Genomic DNA, 21,548 nt, shown 5'->3' with positions numbered 1-21,548 from the left:
AAACATCACAGGGATCCAATCTCATTCTAATCTCTTTAGACACATTGTAGGCAGTTTTCCTGAGGACTATATCTGTGGCAGGTTGGAAATTTCATTCACTCCCAGCTATTTTTGTGTGGCTGTTTCTGTATTCAGATATCTCTGTGAAAATATTTTGTGTGCCCAAACACAGCCTTCTGAAAATCCGAATAAAACAAAAAAGTCTCTGTGGGATTTTGCTAGCCTTAAGGGAGAAGAGTGGATTATCAGGCTTGAAAAAAAATTTTGGGGGTCTAAATATATCTGCTTTTTTAGGCAGCTATAAACAGTTAAAAGCAGAATTGAGTTTGTAGAGTGAAAGTGCAACAGAGATTGTACTAAAACCATGGTATGACTAACATCAGGACATTGAACTACCAAATATATTGGCAAAAATATGGTGGCAAAAATAGATACTTTACCTTGTCAAGAGGATGCCCATTATAACAGTGAGGGATAGAAACTATTAAGTTCATATAAGAAAGGTTCTGTCTGAACAGCCTTTAAGACAGTTTGCTTTCTATATAGCATGCAGACAAGGATGTAAGTGTGTTTTTCTGTCTTACGGCTTACAGGAGAACGAGGGGATGGCATTAACTACAGTGGGTTTGCTATCTGCATGTCTTCAGCTTCATTATGTTAGCTGTGCAGACTGATGAACTGTAATTGTTTCCTGACTACCGTTGGTAGGAGGTAGGGTGACAAAGAGTTTTGGAGCACTGCTAAGTTCCTGTTTCTCTCATTGATCTCTATGAGAACAATCATTATGATAATGATTCTAATCCAAGCTTCTGTAATATAACTGAGAAATAAATGCTTCTTGGTTAATATGCCTCAATTAATGGGTCACCCAGTGTAGCTGCAGCAGGTTGCAAGTAAGTAGCTTTCAGGATCTGAGCCCAAATGATTATAGGTTTTCTTTCCCTTTTTAGATGAAATGGATTCATAAGCCTTACTCAAATGAATCGCTCTTGTAGTCATTAATTATAGTATACACATGTTAATGACATCATTATCAGAAGATAACATAATGTGCCAAGGACCACGTGTTACAGTTGTTTCCTGTGCAAACAATTGTGCTTGATAACACAGCCTGTCACAAAATGTCAAAAGAAACCACATGGTGTCTTGAAATGATTGTGAAATTATCATGTGTCACAGCTATGTATGTCATAAACAATACCATCATGGCTGAATTTTTCATTAGCTTCTTGGGTGAGGGATACCAAAGAGAACAAACAATTAAGATCTTGAACATCTCAAGTGCAGCACGTAATGCAGCACTGAATTGTTTAAAGCGTACCCTGTGACTGAATTAAAGTGCATTAGTCATGAATTGAGGATATGCATAGTACTAGGAAATATTAAGGAACTTCAGAGATTTTTTCTTGCTTTTATTGAACATAAAGAGAAAGGAAATATTTTTTTTAAATATTCTACAGTTTAGTTCTCTTTTAGCACCCCCCCCCTTTAGCTTGTATGAGGCCTGGATAGTAAGACTGTAGGAGAGTTGCCCGTGTAACTCTTATTTTAGCAAATGAAATCCTGGTCAAGCACAAGTCAGTGACAAAGCTGCTCTGGACTTCTACGGGACCAGAATTTTACCCATGGGGCCTATCGAGCTCTAGAAGTGTGCGATCTAACTTACACCCCTGCCCTGATACAGCAACAGTTCCAAGCCTGTGGTTGACACGCGGGTTTTGCTGTCGTCAGTCACACGAACAGAGCTGCTCCCATTACCCAAGGCAGCAGGGCCAGTGCGTGTCCCACAGCACTTAACTACTAAACCATTCCTGACCTTGCCTCTGCACAGCCCAGCTCACTATGAAAGACTGAACTCCTTTTTATTATTTATGGATTTACCAGTGTTACCTTCTTTTAAAGTTTTCTTTCTGAACTATGAAAATGACAGTTTATTGAGCTATATATTTTTGTTTTTCCTGTTTTTCTTTTACTGAACTGAGGAATGTGATTATTATCCTTCTGGAAGTAAGCTGTGCAAAATTGCTAAGAGCCTTGGGTTTGCCAGGCACAGAAAGGTTGAACAGTTTTCCCTGGAGCTGAAAAGGCTGCTTGTTACATGGATGCCAGGAGCTTTCCTCCTCTAATGCTGCCTCCTCTGTAGGGTTATGTGGGACCTGCTGACAAACAGCTCCCTAGAAAAGCTGTCAACATCATCGTCTTCCAGAGCTGTGCTTTTTTTAGTACGCAAGACTGTGTCTTTAGATGTTCTGATGATAACAATACTGCTTTCGTCACGCAGTAATTAGCTGCCAGAAACAATGTAGACAAAGGGTGCTAACCAAACTTTGTTCCTCCATCATCTTTCCTTAACCACTGAATTTCAGAAAGTGTGTGGTCCTGATGTTGATGCTACTTTATATGAAAAATACATATGAGCAAACCAGCCCCCCTGAACCAAATCCAAGATAGCTGACATGCAAATATTTTAGAAAATTTGAAGTTGGAAGACTAGTCTCTAAAGCAATATCTTAGTTTACATTTTTGTATTCTGTGGTTCTAGATGATGCTAAAAGAGGAAGAGAAAAACATCTCAGAGGCTGCTCTTGAATTATATCTTTCCTTACCAGTAATAATGACATGGGAATTATTGACAGATGACCTGTTTTTACACTTCCTGAGAGGTTTCAGTAAGATTAAGATAATGATTCAGATTCCTTTCTGCTTTCATCTGAATTGGAGTACCAAATCTTCCAATGTTCCTTACAAAACTAATTATTCAGGTTTACAGTTTTGCAGTTACCAGCTAGCTCAGCCCTGATACGTGCAATAAATTACCAGTGACCTTTTTTTCACCTCTTTGCCTCAAAGTCCTATTCTCTGCAAAGGACACTATCTAATTAGAAAACACAACAGGAGCCTTCTCAGACAGGAGGGTAGACTTAGGGGGAAAAAAGACTGTGTGACATTACAGGGATTTATTCTGGCAAAATCTGAGGCAGGGAACGTGAGCTCTGGAGAGAGAGGTGTAAGAGACTAGTGAGATTTATGAGATACTGGCAGAGCTGATAATAGAAAGTGGAAGAGTTACTGGAGCTGCCAGCAACTTTGCAAGCTTTTGGAAAGAAAATCAAAGGATTATTATTTGTTAGCAGCAGTATTAAAAATGTATTTAACTGACACAGGGCTGAGAAGGCTTTTCCTTTCTTCAGTGCTGCAGATATGATTGCATTTGTTTGATTTTTTTTCATAGTTCACTGGAGTTCGGCTTCTTAATGAGCTTTCTTTGTAAGACTAGTTCTGAGTACTCTTGGTTGATGCTGCTTATACAGAACAACTGAGTCAAGTACATGGCCTAAATACAGCAAGATTTCAGGAATCACACAACTCTAAGAAGTTTCCAAGTTATCCTTGGAAAAACTTTGTGGAATATGAGTTTGGATCTTTTTGTTTCTAACTGTGTAACTACCTCAAAAGATAGCAAACACATGCCACATATCCTCTGTGGAAATAATTCACTGTCTAGATAATCAGAACGTATTTTTAGGAAGACTTCAGCTGGTTTTAGGGATGTTCAGCAATTTTGCACAGCAACTTGAACACCTAGACATAAAAGAACAAACGTAACAACATCTGTCAAAGAAAGTGGGAAGTAACCTTCTAGGAAACCTTAATTTTGAAATAGAAAATAGAGTAAAATTAAAGTATCCTGTGTGGCATTCAGCAAGCCTAGCCAAAAGACCAGTCATCTTTCTTGCTTCATTTCATTTACTATTTTCTAACCAAGTGCATGATCAAAAATAAGGCAGAAATAGGAGAAGTAGCATCATTCACGAACTGCATAACCCTGAGCACCCTGTACTAAAGGAGACCTTATCCTGTGGGATAACAATGTTTGTGTAATTAAAGAATGTATCATCAAACATGATCACAACAAAATAGGAGACTGTTTGGAAGTTATTTTGTTTATTGAAATTTTGTGTGCTTGAATTTACCATTCAAAACAGGTTCCTTTCTTAATCCATATAAGATTAATCCAGAGAGGATATCTTACAGTTCTGTATATATTTTAATTCTTGCTTATTTTTAAAGTCTACCGCCAGTAGAGTCTGAGTACTTAGTCTTCAAAATAGACTTCTGTCATTCAAGTTGCACAACTCAACACTAATGGAAGCTCTTTGACCAAATTGCTGGATCTGGAGACTTAGACAAAGCAGCCTGGTTGAATAGTTGCCCCTTTTCCTTGCATAAGTAGTTGAGATGATGTGGGAATCTGCTGGTTTTGTCCCAGTTTATAGTTGTAGCTGCAGCTGCTTTGACAGTGGCAGCACCTACCTTTTTAGAACATTCATATTCCATTACTAGTTTGGCATCATGCTGATATTGTTATGACTTTAATTTATCTTACTAGTAAGGAAATTTTAAAAAGTCATGTCATTTTTCAGCATCTTTCAACTGTGAATTCTCAGTGATAAAGATGTAACACTTTTTTAACAAGGGATTTTTCATGCCAAATTTCAAGGAACAGCTAGATTTTCCATTAGCTAACAGAGAGCAGAAGTGCAAGAGCTTCTCAAGATAAAATCTCAGGGTGTTTTTTACAGGATCTTAGGTAATAAGATAAATCTTTCATTACAAGCAGCTACCAAATAAAAGCAGGGTTCAAGTAGTTATTTGCAGAGGAGAGAAGCAGCATGGGTATACAACACCAGATTGTGTCCTGCCCATCAATCTTGCACTCTGTTTTTAGCAAGAAACATAGAAGCATTCGTTCATGGGGAAATTCATTAAACAAGAAACTGAGCAGAAGCTGACTATAAATTAGTGATAACTTTACCTCATGGTAAATAAGAGATTTTTTACCTCTGATTCAATAGTACCGTAACCTTGTGCATTATATTTTACTTGGCAAAATTATTTTTTCAGTTCCTTGTAGAATTAAAGAGTCAAGAATGTATTCCCAGGAGGCCACCAGGAAATCCATGTCCCTTAGAGTGATTTTAGCTTCATGAATTCAAGCTAGTATTGTTTGGCTGGAAAATATTAAGTTTTGAGAATTTTCATAAATTTTTGTCATTTTTTTTTCCTTTTCTGTCAGAATTTGCATTTTGAAGATTTTTGTAAGGATGTTGGTCTGATTTTTGGACAAGTTCAGAACTGTAATATACATTTTTTCTTCTCCTGCTTTCAGTGTTTTATATCACCTCTAACTAGAAGATCTCATTTGGTGAAAGCTCCTGGAGTGGGTGAAACGGCAGTACCAAGTTTTAAAGCAAACTGTACCATTTCTGTGCTTATATCATACTTATAAGTAACTCTTGCCTAATAGAGGGTTTCTACAGTTTTAAAAAAACCCAAAATTATCTAACTGGTTAAGCCATTGGCCATGTGCCTAATTACTCAGGTCACACAAGGAATTGAAGAGCCTGTGAAGCTGATAGTGGAAAGCAGTGTCTTTTGCCTCTTAAACAGTATTTTGAAATCTGTCTAAATTTATGGTGAATGAAGTAGCATTGCTACTAAAAAGTGTTTGGCGCTCTGAGTCCAGTTTCATAACAGAGACAGATTAACAAGAAGAGAAGTTTGCACAGCAGCTGATGGCTCTCGCATTTGTTTATGAGTAAAATAAACAGAAGAGTTCCATTGCACAGGAAAATTATAATTATGAATTATGGCTTGCTGAAAATTATTATTTAATTTCTCTGTATAATTTCCAGTGTTTTTGTGGACAGAAAAATACAAAGTTAGATATTTGCACAGACAACAGTTGAAAAGAAATGCTTAGAAATATTCAGAAAGTTCCATCCATTGGCTCCCCATCAGTAGATTTTACACATAGATTATTGTCCAGGAACCAGGCTCTGAGGGACCAGATCAGACATGGCTGTCTATGAATCCTCATAGATGATTCAGGAAGGTGGTAGTAAAAGCTGAACCAGGAGCTGAGGAGCTCAGAGATTGATCCCACCCATGGTGTCAAACCACAGGCACACTCAGGGTCCTCAGCTTCATCACAGACAGCTTGGAAATCCTGTGATCCCCATTTCAGCCAGAGTTTTCACCATTTTCAGATTACCTGTTTTGGAACCAAGGAAATGTGGTGCATCCTACTTTCACAGCTGGGAGCATGGAAGTCCAGATCGCTCCTCTCCAAGCCTGAGCGGTGGGCAGTACTGCACTGTAACCAGGGACCAACAAATCCATTCTTTCAGTGTAGTCATAAAAACTGAGAGGGTATCCCAAGAGACAGTAGTTAGATGTGATGAAGAGAAATTAATTTCAAAACCTCACTTGGCCATTCTTACATCTCGATGTCCTTACAGCCAACTTATAAGATATAGTGGGATGAGTATTTCTGAATCCCTGTTACAGGAAATTTTACATTTTGCAAATAAAATCAAATATTAATTGAAGATAATGAACTAATAGTTTTAGTCTGTCTTACTTTGCTTTGTGTTATTGACCTTACCCAAGCTTGTATAATGAAATCTCTGTCATGCTAGAAAACAGAAATGGGGAGGGAGAGGCTGAGTAATTTAAGTTTGTGTCCTCAAAAAGGCAGCAATCATTGGCTATATTGCTTACTCTGCGTGCTTATAGTCTCTTTTTCTCATCTTTTGACCAGTAATTGAATGCTGAGCTATTCCTTTTGTCAAAGAGACTACATTCTCATAAAAAGTTTTGGGTTGAAGAAATTAGCTGTTCTCTGACAAAAAATTAGTCTAAAAGTCCGAACAGGGATGGTTATGAAAAGCTTCCAACCAGCTTACAAGAAACTCTAAAATGTATCATAGAAAGAGCAAGACAACCCCATAAAACCTGAACATAAGACCTTCCTGTGTATGTGACTAGTAAGGTTGTTATATACTGCATAAACGCACACTATTACACTGTAAGTGATTATTCCTCTTATAATGGAATATAATTTTAAAAAATAAAAACAAAACCCAGAATCACCAAATCAGAACTTAAAACTCCCAGATTTCCTAAAGCCAAACTCTTTGTATGAAGATAATTTCATAATTTAGGTAGCAAGTTTAGATCTAAGTACAGATTGTGTGTGTGTGTGTGTGTGTGTGTGTTTCAAGGATGTGATTAAAACAGAAAGATTTGACAATCTGGTTAAAAAAATATCAAGGAAGTATTTTCATATTGCCCCTGTAACTAGCTGCTTCAGTTACCATATTCAACATCTGTCATATACAATATGTCAAACCATGCTTAGAAGTATGACTTTCCTCTTACTTTGCTGGTGGTTCCATTATCACCACTGCCATTTTGGCCTCTGCTTTTGGATGTTCATTCTGTATATGGAAGAGGGTATGGGAGTTCCTATTCATTTGAAACACAATTTAAAGGAAAAAAATAAACCAAGTCCTTTGAACTCCTTATAATGTTCATGCTGTGGGAAGGTACTGTGGAGGAAAGTGACCTGCAGCCCTGTGCCATGTGCTTTGTTCATGAGATGGATGGCTATAATTTACTCCTGCCTGAAACACTAGTATTTATGATTCCTTTCCTTGGCTGAGGGGTAAAAATGGTCTCCAGAGAAATAGAAATAGTGTATTGAGAAGAGAAATCCACAGGACAGCTGAAGGTCAAGGAAAGAAGGAAATGAGGGTTGCTTTGTCTTCTTTTCCACATAATGGAATAAATCTCCTTATTTGACTCCATGGAAAACATTTCTTTAGTTTTCTTCCTCTCTTACTCACTCACACATGAATATGCCTGCATGCAAGGACAAATGCACACACAGCCCTTGACCCCAGTTACAGAGGAGGACCCCAGTTACATAGCAGGACACTGTCAACTTCAGGAACAGTAGTGTAAAATTTGGTTTTAAAACTCCTTTTCAGCTGTTCTGTGGCTCACAGCTGGGTGAGCATATTGGCTGCTCTGAGTAAACCAAAATAACTATAACCCTGGTTCAAATTAGGGTCCGTGGAAGCTTTACTAGTTGTTCAGCGTAATAGTCCCAAAATACTCAGTAGAAAGGCCTAGTCTTTTGATTTGATAAAACACTGAAAAGACATGATAGCAATGAATGTAAAAGGCACAAAACAATCCCCAAGGGGTGTCCCAATTTTAGATTTAATCAAAGCAAGTGAGAATTTTCCTTTATGATTTTCTGCTCTAAGAGCTGCTGCTTATTTATGGGTAAATGTAACTCACAGAAGTATTACACTGAATATCTTTAGAAGTACTGTTTATCAAAGCCCTCTTTGTTTTTCTTTACTAATAATTCCCTCTTTCCATAAGACGTGTATTCAAAAAAAAAAAAGTTAAACACACAAGTTACCTATCAGCTTTTCTGAGACTGCATAGCCTTTAAGATGATTCCCTACTCTTCCAGAAACTTTACTGACCACTTAAGAGATCTGTTTTCCCTGTAGAAGCTGCTGTCATGCTGAGCAGAGAAAGTAGAAAATAGGCCTCATAGTGGAAAATAAAAGATAGAATAGATTAGGAATCAAGTTTGTTGTTTCGCAGCAACAAGCAGAGCTAATACTCCATAGATGGTCCGACCATTCCCAAACCATCCCCAGACGGTCTCTGTGACAGGGGGCAGAATTAGAATTCTGACTGGAGAAACCAGATTGATGTCCATTAAAACAAATGTCTTCAGAGCTTTTTATCAGGATGTTACTCTCCCCAGTTGAATCTCCTTTCCTGTCTTTCCTGAGTTAGTAGCATTTATTGACATCCTAAATCTCCTTAGTTAAGAGAATATAGACTTTAAGATTAGACCTTTAGCACTGGATTTCCCTGACTTTAAGCTGGACTTCTAAAGGTTGGTTGTAAAAGTCTAAGCAGCTCACCCTGAGGTCCTTTTATCATCAATAAGAAGCCATTTGTCATCTTTAAGGCAAGATGAATGGCCCTCTGGAAGGTCTTGTTTCTCCCCAAGGACTGCTAAAGAAGAAGTCCTCATTTGATTAGTTGAAGGTTTGGATGACTAATTTTTAGCCACCTGAAGATAGGTTGAGATGAATGCCACTGACTTGTTCTATGAACGTGCTCTACCTCTATACACAGAGAATGCTTTGTGTATACATACAATGCCATAACAACTTTCCGTTAGTATTAATATGCAGAATATATATATATTTATTTGTTATATATTGTTTATATTGTACTTATATAGAGAATGCCTACATAAATATATAGAGAATTTTATCTTGCTAATTTTAATATATCAGTTCTGTTCCCATCATCAAAATATCAGATATTATTCATCTATCTGCATCTATCTAGACAATAAAAATAAAATTCACTCTGAAAGGCTAGACGGGACTAGTTCTACCAGAGCTCTTTCTTATACATCAGCAGATAGTATTTCATGGCTTTTTAGCTCAGAACTGAGCTGTTATAGACCCAAGTCACCGTGCTTAAAAGTATACTTACTTGCATGAATGAGCAGTGAATGAAAACCATTAATGTCCCAGCATGCACTGCTCACCAATACTCATTTTTGTTGTAACCAGAGTTTCTTAGTGTGTTTCTGCTTCATTTAAACCCGTCAATACCTCAATTAGTGCTTGCTTCTCTTCCCCTGGGAGGGACATTTACACATGTCACTTCACAGCCTCCAAAATCTAAAAGACCCATGGGAACTGCTGGGTCATAAAATATATCCTGATTAAAGCTTGTGTTTTCCAGTGACTTTCTGCCCTTTTTTTTTTCTTCTAAACTTGTAAACTGTTCGGGTATTTTTAATGAAAGGGCACAAATGGAAAGTTTAAAGCATAACAACTTCTAAGATAATGAACACTCTCCCATGTGATTCTACGGTCTCTGTTTTTTTACTGATTTGCATTCAGGAAGTCACAAAAAATTAGAGCGCTGTATTTTACAATTACAATAGCAGTAACCCTCTCATTTAACATTAAAACTTGATGCCATCTTGATGACAGAGTGAATTCAATTTAAGATCAAAGCATTGGAGAAGTTATCTAAAATTATATATTGCTAGTTTTAACTATTTAACATTCCTACTCCTTCCAGCTTGACTTTTATAAACGGTGATGAAAGATCATAATTGATTTGGAATAGAAAGTGGCCCAAGAAATTTATACTTAATGGAGACATGTTTCTAATACTAATTTTTAGGCATCCATACTTTTCAACAATGGCAATGATGGTAACAGCAACATTATCCATTAATTTCTTGTGAAGGAAGATGGTCTTTGTCTAAGTCTTAATGAATCACAATTATATAGATGCTAATGTAATTTTTTATAGGTCTTTGATCACTTACTCTTGTTTTGACAATTAGCCAACCTTTGATGAAACTGATTTTCCAGTGCCTCGTGTGGGTTACCATAGTTTGTCACAAATTTCCACAGGCTTTTACTATAACTGACTGCAGGGAACAAAGCTGTCAGCTTATCATTTCCCATTTTCTTTCTCTTGGTTATTAGGAAGTGCAGTTAGACAAAATGGGAATTGAAGCTGCATGGCAAAGCAAAAGAAAGTCACATTCATTTCAGAACCATGTCAAAGTCAAAGGAAAGACCGAGAAATATAAGCAGCTGCTGGTCTCATGTGTATCATTTGAAGACACAGTTTGCACTGTACAAACATAAAACTAATGCAAGAAAAGATGTCAGGAAGAGGAAAGAATTGCCTTTGTGATTTGAGAGAAAAGACCTTTTTTATTTTATTAATGTGTCGTTTGGTTAAAATTCATAGTTGTCATGCAGAATAAATCAACTTCTTTTCCTATAATGTGACCTGAAACCACTTCTGAGTGAATAAGATATGAACCCTAAATGTTCACAGCCTTTACCCTGACATATTCAATCAGATCATGAGGTACTGGTGAAGCTGCCAAGTACTCAAGACATCATCGTCATTCTTGTTAAAGCTTAGCATCAAACAAGGCCTGTTCTAGCTTGGAAACACATGTTTGAATAATACTTATAATCAAAGTAACTTCATTTATATCAGTGGAATAGCTAGCTGAAATGGTATTTTAGGGTGTACAGATTCCTTATTCATTCTCATTCAGTGATTTATTTCTTTTTAGAATTTTTTTGAAAGATTACCTTGTATGGATGTCCTAATATTCTAATAATGCAGTTTTTACATACCACTGAGTCCCTTGTTTTCATATGGGATTTGTAATGAAAACTTAGGTAGCTGGGACATGGACTGGTCATGTCTGTGTTTAATTTCTCTCTATTATTTACATATCATAATTCTCATGGATGTCACTCTTCACTAAATAGAAACATAAAGATGCACTTTCTGCTATGCACAGTCTCTTTTTCCATGGCAGTACTGTTTTTCATACTAGTCTGCCAGAAAATTATTTTGCTAATAGAACTGCTAATGAGGCTCTTACCTATTGTCCAGAAATCCGTTCATCTAACAGTTATTAATGGAAGCATGCAAAAAGCTACTAGCCTTCCTTTTAGGGCAGGTTGGCAATAGAAGGCAGTTTGATTTTGTTTTCAGGAATATATTTATAAATTTTCTGAATTTATTTCACATACACTGTAAATTCCTGAAATTAAAGCTGAGTAAATAATTCAGTCTGTTTTATTAATTCATCAAGTGTTTACTTCTCTCCTTAAATTTATTAGGTTTATGTGTTTGAAATTATTTTTCTGAGTCTGGAACCTCAGTGGCAATTAATTTCAAAACATTTGCTTTTTGAATTTGAAATTCATATCATATTGATTAGTTGCATATTTCACCCAGTATTGTTTCTATTTGAGAGCTGCATTGCTCACACAACAAAGTCTTTATTAATTCCAAGCAATATAGTAAAATACTGCATACAAAATCCACTTTAATGAAATATTTAGATACTTTAAATTGAATTTTTAAAATATTTATCCTAAAAGAATGTGTCTCTGAGGAGGTTCACAACAGATGAGCATGAGTATGTCACAAGCATGAAGTTAATTTTCAAAATTAGTGAATATTGGTAGAAAATTGTTGTCATTAATTATACGTTATTTTTGTGAAAATAACTTGTATTCATAAAAATTAGGTGCTTATTTTTGTGTTAACATATTTCTTTCACCCTTTGAGATATGCAGGTTTTTTTAGTCTTGGGCACCTCTTGAGGATGAGGGCCTCACCTGCTGGAGAGGTCACAGTTTTACCAAGGAACTGTGTGCTTAAATTCAAGTATTTGAGCAGTCCTATTGATTGAAAATTCTCTGCTAGATTCAGGACACCATTTGAACTCTGGAGAGATGCTACTTAAGTAAGCAAAAATGTCACTTATGAGAAAGCAAAAACTGAAGTTAAGAGAAGAATTTTAGCAATGGACTCACTGACTCCTGGAAGTCTACTAAATTTGAAGATAAATTAACAAATGGGTATCAATTAATTATAGCATGAGAGCTAGTCTCAAATGTAAGTAATGGATTTGCATGGGCTTTCTTTGCCTGATCAGAAGTGGACTGAGGAAGAGGGAATTTGGTTTTGAGGTAGAAAAATCTCATTTGTCATGGACAGCAGAGTATTCTCACTGTGGCTGACCAGCATGAGAGGACATGCTGAATTTGGCTTAAATGTTATATTGGAATTTTAGTTCATTTTTTCAATATATATTCATTTCAACTTAAATGCAGTTTCTCTTATCACAACTCCTGTCCTCATTCACGATGTTATTTTTACCCAAGATTATTTAAACTGCATCAAATGGCCATAGTCTTCTGTTCTAGAAGCTGTACAGGAAAAACAGATGGTGTTCATCTTCCCTCCTTATAGCACTAGTGTGCACATCTCTGCAACTGAGCAAGGCATTTCAGGTTCCTGAACAATCAGTGTAAAGAAAAAGCTTTTGAGGCTATAGTTCATCTGGTTAGATGAAGAGCACTCTGTAAGTATCTGTCTTTCCACTGAGGAAGTCTACGATGCCTAGCTTGGCATAGATGCTTGCAAGATGAGTCCCAATATGGTGACAGGCGTTTCCCCAAAATGGCCAGTTCGAGCATGATCCAGTGAACGAGCCAAGTTACGTGGGCAGAGATCTTCAGACCAAGAGAAGTGGAGAATATGGTGAGACATGTTGATATGCCGGGAGTCACATCACTGACAGAGTCCAGGACATGTCTCTTACCGAACACACTCTCAAATTCTCACTGTGTTCAGTTATCTCCAGATCATTATATCATTAGTTCATCTGCTACATCTTTTGCATCCTCTTTCTCAAGAGCACCTTGAATCTGCATTAATGGTTGGCTATGATCAGCAATCTAGCTTTCAATACAGCTCAAAACACATTGTGCAGTGTCACATGGCATCTCCCCATCAATTGGGGTGGTGGCTGTGTTGTATTCCTCTCTTCTCACCACAGCCAGGTTGCTGGAAAAATACCATTTGAAGATGACAGATAGCAATAGTTCTTAAACATGATGGAGAACTTCAGTCACTCTTAGAATCATTTATGGATGCTACAAGGACATTTAGTTTTTAATTACAAATTGAAAGATAGGGACCCTTTTAATTTGTTTTCTTCCCACATGGCTATTTCCATCTATGAGCTAAAAGAGTGAAAACAATAGTTAGTCCTCCCCACCCTGCTCCCTACATAATTTTTAAAATTAATGTGAACATGCCCTTCCCTTCCAAAATTTTCTTAAATAAATACATATCATTGTGTGTGTGTGTACATAATGTATATTTGAAGATATATAAAGGATACACACACTTAATATGGCATCTGAATCATCTTGATATATTTCTAAATGCCTCCACTTTTTTTTAAGACATCCTTAGAGAATATCTCATGCGTATATGGTACAGATTTAGTTTATTTACAGTTTTCTACGTTATTTTGTCAGTAAAGAGCCAGCATATTTATCTCAGTTATTTGCATCAGTAATTTGATTAAAGATAGTTGGAGGATGAATAAATACATTGCCTAAAATATCCTTGGGAATGTGGCTTTGTTACCAGAAATCTTTTGACATAGAGGAAGATAAAAAGAAGAGCTTATGGTTTAGGATCATCTGAGATAAATTTTGAAGAGTAAAAAATCAGCTTTAGAGGAAGGGGAAATATTTAGCTGTGAGGCATTGCTATGGCAATAAGGAATCTGTGTGGAAGATTATGTGAGAGGAAGGGAAGGATAAGCAGGGATAAAGCTGTATCTGAGAAATAAAGTCATCTTTCTTTACGTGTTTTATGACTCTCTTATTAAGAAAGTTTGTTGGGAAAAAAAATTGAGCTTCATAAGCTATCCTCTGTTTTTTAAAAAGTAAGCAATATAGTTGCAGTGTTTGGTTTGGCACTGTCACCCATCAGGGGACACTTGGTAGACAGCTGTTTAAGAGACCTGGAATTGAGGAAGGAGTCTCTGAGACAGGCTTCCTCAAATTGAGGAAGGAGTCTCTGAGACAGGCTTCTTGAGGTACGTGGGATTTAAATCCAAATCCAAAAATCTCATTTTCTGTGGGTGCACACTGTGTGCTCCTACCCGTGAAGCAGGAGGAGGGTAGACCTGCCCATACAAGGCTCACCTACTCCAAACGCTAAGCCCTCCTGTCCTGGAACACAGGCACCCCAGGAACTCAGGTACCTCGTGGGAGGCATACACCACCCCTCAGGTCCCAGGTGGGCTAAATGCACGCTTCCTGCGTCACCAGAGAAACTCAAAGTAGGAAATACTGATGGGAAGGAGGACTGCAGCTGTAGACAAAATCACTTAGGTGACTTGGGAGGTTGGCATGATTTAATTAACAATGAGAAAGGAGGTTGGAGTAGGAACACATTGCTATAGGGGTTAAGGAACATGTGAGAACCTGAGGAGGTTGCAGCAGGAAGAGGAGAGGGAGAAGTGAAGGGGACTGGAGAGTGTTGCATTGAGGGGAAAAGAGGGAGATGTGGAGAGGTGTAGCAAATGAAGAAGGAAGGGACATGTGGGAGGCCTGGGAGATTATGGAAGGAAGAAAGATGGTGGCACAAGATAATGATGGTAATGTGGACTCCTTAATAGCCTGCCACTCATTTGAATTGTGTCTCTTATTGATGAAGAAATTGCATAAAAGGATGTATCAGTCTATTTCAAGTGTTGTAGATGAAGGCAGGTATGTTCAAGGCACATACCTGCACATACAGGGCCCACAGGCTGCATAAGCCTAGTACGCTAGCTTCTCTATTTGGAAGCAACAAGCAGATGGCCACAAAACGTGACTTTCTGAGAGTAACTTCCTTGGGGATACTAGCACTTGAACAGATGCTAGATAAAACTGAAGGTATTTTCATTCTCTGGAAGATGGAATCAGACTCATCCTAATTTTCTATTCTGATTATTCATCATTTCTTCCCTTTGAATGCTCCTCTTTTTAAAAACTAATCAGTACCTAATATCCAAACAGTTAAACAAGACATGCTTAATCACTAATGCATATCAGTACCTAAAGAGCCTCATGTCTCACAACTTTCTAAGAGTTTTTCCTATAACTAGATCCCATTTGTAACTCTAAACCCCAGCTCCACAGCCCTGGTAATTTTCATATTGGTTTGTTTTGGTTCAGGAAGCCTTGAACAGAAAGGGCTGCATCCTGACATATTGTCATATCCAAGCATCAACAGCTCTGGCATGTGAAAAGGTCATGCCACCAAGCATTAACATTTCAGAATAGCAATTATAGTAATTCGTTTAAATAAGGAATTTTTTTTCCTGTCCAGTAGGAATAGATGCAATCTATGCAGGAGCAAAGACCGGGAAGGCCTCAAATCAGGTCCTGTGCCAATGTCATCTTCTTTAAATAGACACCCAGAGAAGTTCAGATGAATGAGTGAGGTTTTTTAATACAAAGAGGCAAGTGTTCATGCATGAAAACAAGGAGAATGGGGCTATTGCAGGAGGCAACCCTGGCATGAAAGAGTTTAGAGAAGGAACTCTTTACTGCCACCTCACATGCTTTGGAAGGAGTGGACAGATTGATTCAGAAGAGAGCAGTTTTGTGTGCTGTCCTGTGCTTCCCAGCTTCTCCAAAGCAGGAAAAGGGCCAGAACTGAAAGACAGACTCATGGGCTTTGATTCTTCCTACTCACAAATGCCCAGGTGCTATTCATTGGTGGACAAATCATATGGGAAGAAAAGGACAGGCTGCTGAGGACATCAGAAACCATTCTGTTTAAAAAATGCCATGTTTTGAGGGGTTTACAGTAAAACATTCTGAGGATTTTTTTCTTCCTCTTTCCAGAACATTTTTATTCCAAAATGTGAAAATACTTGGGGTTTAAGCCTATTCTTGCTAGCAAGAAAGTGCTTTTTTCAACATTAACATTTTTTAAAGTCCTGAATGACTAATGAAGTTGACAATTATGTCCCAACTGTTCTGCAAATACCTTCTGAATACAATAAAACCTCAAATCTAGCTAGGTTTATTGTCAGCTTAATTATACTTTCAGTTCAGTACAGTTTAACTATGCACTCAGCACATACGTGGACTGTAAGCTCTTTGGTGCAGACCCTTTCTTTTAATTTTGTACAGCTCCTGGTTTAATTGAGCCCTCATTTTGATAGGTCATTACTGTCACACAAAATGGTAGAGCATATATCTGTCAGCAAATAAAACAGTAGCTCATCAGAAAGAATAAGAAATTTTTATCAGTTCTTTATTGGTCCCATATCTGAATGCTTATTACTTACAGTACCTTTATGTACTGTGAATATTTTTATTATGTTACAAGTTGTCCTGTGAGCAACAAAACAAATGGAACCAGGCTTTCTTTGGATTCGCATCTTCTTGTCTCTACAGCCCTGTTGTCCAGTCCCAGCTCCTCTCTGCTAAGTTCTTCCTGAGGCCCATTTTCAATCTGAAGAAAATTCTCTTACACAGGAATGAAAGTAAAATAATTTCTCACATTTTTGTCCATCTGGTCAAATATGGACAAGCTGAATGAGACCCAGATTGAAGGGCCAACCCTGTATCATCAGACTAGTCAGCTCACTGAAGAGAGATCTTTTTTTGTTTTGTCTGTTTTTAGTTCCAGCTATGATAACTTCCTATCCAAATACCACCTTGGCAACGCAAGGTCAAAAGAAGGAGATGAGCTGCACGGCACATGGAGAGAAACCCATCATAGTCCGCTGGGAAAAAGAAGACCGAATCATTAACCCTGAAATGTCCCGTTATCTTGTTTCCACCAAGGAAGTTGGAGATGAAGTGATCTCTACTCTGCAAGTAAGAAAACAAAGTGACCCATGACTTACCCACGTGTGTGAAAATGTTGCCTGATTTGGTTTTGATAGGGATGCACAGCTACCTCTGCCCTATAAGGTCAGAGCCCCACCATTCACTCCACCCGTGGTGCAGCCCTGGAGAGCTGGCAGCACGAGGTGGTAGAGAAAAACTCTGCATCGCACCACCCCAGAAAAATCAGTCTCCATCTTCCCATGCTCCAGAGGCAACAAGAGGGTGAGCCTGACTCGCAGCCTCCGTGTCCTTTCTGTCTCAGGAGCAACATGGCTCATGCCTTAGCCTGCCCTTCCAGGGGTGACACAGCTCAGTTTGGAATACACTGCTGCTAAGCACTGAGTGGATATCTGACCCCTAGCTCTGATGTGTGTCAGGCAAAATCATTAACCAAAATCATTAAGCTGTTTTGAGATAAAAATTCTGTATTTTTCAAGTACTTTTTCTCCCTCCCTTTCACTTTGTGTGGCTTGTGAGACCATTTTACAAAGTCAGGTTAGTCACTGGATTCAAAATGAGATGGAAGGAAAAGGTGCATGTAGATACATTAGTGTATCTAATGCTGCCAGTAGTATTTGGGACTTACTGTACACAGTAGCAGAAGTCACCTAGCAGAAGTCACCAAGCCACTTAACAAGTGGTCATAGTCTGCATCTTTGCTTCTGCTTCTGTGACAGGCAGCTGTCTGGTGGTGTTGGAACCATGCTTCTTGACTTGCTTGACAAATCAGTATGTGGGACTCTGTTACACAAGCTCTTAAGTGGCTGACCTGGGGTAGGTTGAGGGGCTACATGAGTGATACTGCTGTTTGGGGGACGTAAATTTCCCCAAGATGCCATGGAAGCACAGGAAACTCCTGCTGTTCTGGTGTCACCTACAGTGGGTGGGCCTATGACGTTGCCCTCAGTATAGCAGGATACAGCTTTTTCCACTCAGATTGAAAATTTACCAACATGAGCAAGTTATCAATCTGTTCTTTCATATTTTACATGTGTCTTTATGAAATCTAAAATAATTTTGTAAAATATCATATAGATTCTCAGTGAAAAAACTTGATTTTCCATTTTTCAGTCATATTCTTAAAAACGTTTTACCAGGCTGGAGGAAATAATTCTCTAGCTCTCTGGTGATTGTCTATGTTCTAGTATAACTCTTAAGGTATATCTCTTTCTTTACTAGCCAAAAAATTGTGTTGGATGATATCCAGTAAAAATCTGGTTTTGCTCTCTGTGAAGGAGCTTTGTCATTGATTTCTATGAGGAGGAATAAGTTCTATGTGTGACTTTGTTCATGTTAGTATATTTGTGTTACAAATAATATTTAATTATAGCATAGACCCCTAGGCCACTCTGCCCTCATTTGTCTTATTGACTTTAATAAGATAATGCCTGGATGCACAACAATATTTCTTTTTGGAAGGCTGGAGACCTGCTTGGAGAATTCTCTTCTGAAGCAGTTGCGTACGGTAGTGGTATTCTACATCCATATGTATGTAACATACAAAACGTTTGACTTCTGAGAGATAAAATGCCCCCAAAATAGAAGATGTCAGGATTAAGGTTGTCTCTGAAGCTTTTAACTGAGTGCTTTTGCATGTGTGCATGATGATTTTATCTTTAGTTGTATACTTAGCCTTTATTTTTTCTGCAGGACCCCTGCCTCAGTCAGGCATAACTGGGATTTTCTCTGGAGCTGAATTAGGGTTGAGTAATGAAAGACACTGTGTGATGCAAGGCTGATCATTGAAACCAAACTTTTCACAGGTGGCCAATAATTGTGTGTTCTTTGTTTTCTAGGTACTTGCCTTGAGCCCTTGGGGTCTGATTTGCAGAAGTACTAAGCTCTCATAGCTGCAGCTTAACTCAATGGAAGCTGTTATGAACACATGAAATGCTATTTATTGCTAAGGACTCTGAGGGGGAAAAGAAGGCCCTAGATGTATCAAATTGGGCTCTGAAAAATTTTGGTTTTCTATCTTAAAGCTCAGCCACATGTGCAACAACACAGCTTGACAAATTACTACATCTCAGATGATAACTCTCCAATATCCTTGTAGCAAGTGGTGAATTAATCCATTTATTTTAACCAGTGGTGAGTGAGAGATGTGCTCATATTACTTTGGCCTTGCTGAGGAATAAAGAGCACGTGGAGTTACCAAGGCTCAGCTAATATGTGGCAACTTGTCAAGCAGCCCCTAACATTATCATAAGCCTGGTTCCTTAATTCCCCATACAAAATGGTGGTAATACTCTTCATGATGTCAGGGTTTATGAAAATATATTCACTCATGTTTCTGAAATGGATATTTCATAGGTGAATGCCACAGAAAAGGCCATGAGAAAATGAATAAGTCTTTCTTCAGGGCACAGTTTGACCTGTGTGCAGTAAATAAAGTGTGGAGCACCACACTGAACAATGAGAAGAAAATGGTATTTGGAATATCTGCTCACTTGAAAAAAATCCTCTCCCTATTGTACATTGAATGAAGCAGTGGTCCTGTAGAAAAATATCATTATGATCATGTACATAAAGATTATGTATAATTTTCTATATTATGAAATTACAAATTGAAAAGAAAGACCACCCAAAATTTTATTATGAGGCACCATGCTGCATACTACAGGGTTCACCACCAGTGTTTGAACCTTTATTTCCTCCACACAGACTTCAGCCACTTGAGTTATTTTCAGAAATAACTGGAAAAATTTGGAGGCAGCAGGAGGCACCATTTTGTATGGAAAATTTGAGCCAACTGTTAAAGACTTGGCAAACTTATGAGTAACAAGAAACAAGACTCCTAATGAGAAGCTACAGGAATAGGTGGTACTCCAACGCCTGACTACACATGTAGAGCTGATAGCCTGCTTCCTCAGCCCAGGTGTTGCTAGTTTTGATAAGTCTCAATATTTTGGATGCTTTACTATGTGTATGTATGTATGTGTATAACATGTAGTATCTATTTATTACTGTCAAGTAAAACAGTTTGTACAATTTTTCTTGCACCATACAGAAAAGCTGCTGGTTTATTTTCTCTGCATGCTGTTCAATCAATCACTTCTTTTCAAACCACCTATAGATTTTGCCAACTGTGCGTGAAGATTCTGGCTTCTTTTCCTGCCATGCCATCAATTCTTATGGGGAGGATCGTGGAATAATTCAGCTCACTGTGCAAGGTAGGAAGAGGACAACATAAGGAAAAAAACACAGCTATTGTAGTACAGTAAGTGTATGCCATCCTCAGAAATCTGTTGGGGGAGGGAGGCTCTGATTCCTAATTAAATGTATTCCTCATTGTCAAAGGAATGAGGAGCTGCATTAAGATGTTCAGTCTTTCATCTTCCAGCATCACTGATTAAATCAAAGTAAAAGATAAGCTTGAGTCTTTCTAGATCTGTACAAATTAATAAGAAGAATTATTCTTAAATACACTAGCTGACAGTCTGCTAAAGATACTTAAAACTATCATCTTCAGTAGAAACAGTGGATATGAGGGGTTACTTTTTGGGAGAGAGGGAGGGGGTTGCATTTGTTTTTGAAGAACAAATGTGCTTAAAATCCAAGTCTGAAATAAAACAGGAGTGATCTGACTTTATCTCCAGAGAAATGTTAAACTTACTGTGGATCTTTAAACAAAATATTTCAAGTTTAATCAGTCAAAATAAATGGTAATCAGTTTGCACATTGTAAACTCTAGGAACCTATGTTGCCTGGGGCTGGGGTTCCCCTCCTGCAGGGTTTCACTCTGGCAGACAGCAGCAAGTCCTGGAGTGGCTGAGATGACTGAATTTGAGATGCAGAGCATGGCCAGGACTCAGCCACTGGCCACTGCTTATTTCTGTGCGATGTTTGTTCCTGTGCTTGTATGCCTTTGAGCGTGCACAAAACAAATTTCTAGGACTTGCAAATTTCTTTCTCCCCACTCGTGATTTCAAGTAACAGCAGATTTCAGTGAATGCTTAAGGCAGCCCTGTCAAAAAATTCAGGTGGAGTTTGGGGACAGGTTCTCTGTTACACCATTTAAACTGCCATGACAATTTAAAGGGGCATTAGAATGGATATAAATGCTATTTATTTACAACCTTAACTCTAGAGGCAGAAAGAGGCTTTAGTGTAATTTTATAGTTATCAAATTATTCTATTATTAAATGAAGACTTTTATACTCAAAGACATAGAAATTTTACTCCCTCCCCCCACCAATTTTGACACTTTTAAGTTTAGTATTCATACTTCTACCATCAATTGTTGAGTAAAAACTGTAGGAGTATCAGTGAAACGTGGTGTTCAAGGCAGAAATCTTTTCTAGCATGAGCAGTCCAATCTGGAGTGCTTTTAAAGAAATGCAACTCTATGTTGCATATAAGAAAGTTAAACAGAAGTTAGTATTCAAGATTACCTCA

General features: G+C 37.9%; 1 protein-coding gene across 2 annotated transcripts in view; it reads left to right on the top strand.

Moving 5' to 3' along the window:
• The window catches only part of DSCAM (DS cell adhesion molecule), a 476,243-nt gene that overhangs the window by 341,592 nt on the left and 113,103 nt on the right, over nucleotides 1-21,548 (top strand). For both annotated transcript variants that reach the window (XR_012621906.1, XM_074814395.1), the window contains exons 12-13: nucleotides 16,942-17,138; nucleotides 20,227-20,323. Coding sequence is in view for 1 of the 2 variants with exons in the window: in XM_074814395.1 (XP_074670496.1) it covers nucleotides 16,942-17,138; nucleotides 20,227-20,323 (294 nt within the window). In the remaining variant the exon portion in view is untranslated. The remainder of the gene's footprint in view (nucleotides 1-16,941; nucleotides 17,139-20,226; nucleotides 20,324-21,548) is intronic.

The sequence above is a fragment of the Strix aluco genome, chromosome 2, assembly GCF_031877795.1.
Source record: "Strix aluco isolate bStrAlu1 chromosome 2, bStrAlu1.hap1, whole genome shotgun sequence".
Taxonomy (NCBI): domain Eukaryota; kingdom Metazoa; phylum Chordata; class Aves; order Strigiformes; family Strigidae; genus Strix; species Strix aluco.
Note: the sequence above shows the minus strand (reverse complement) of the source record. Positions and strands in the feature narration are given on the sequence as shown.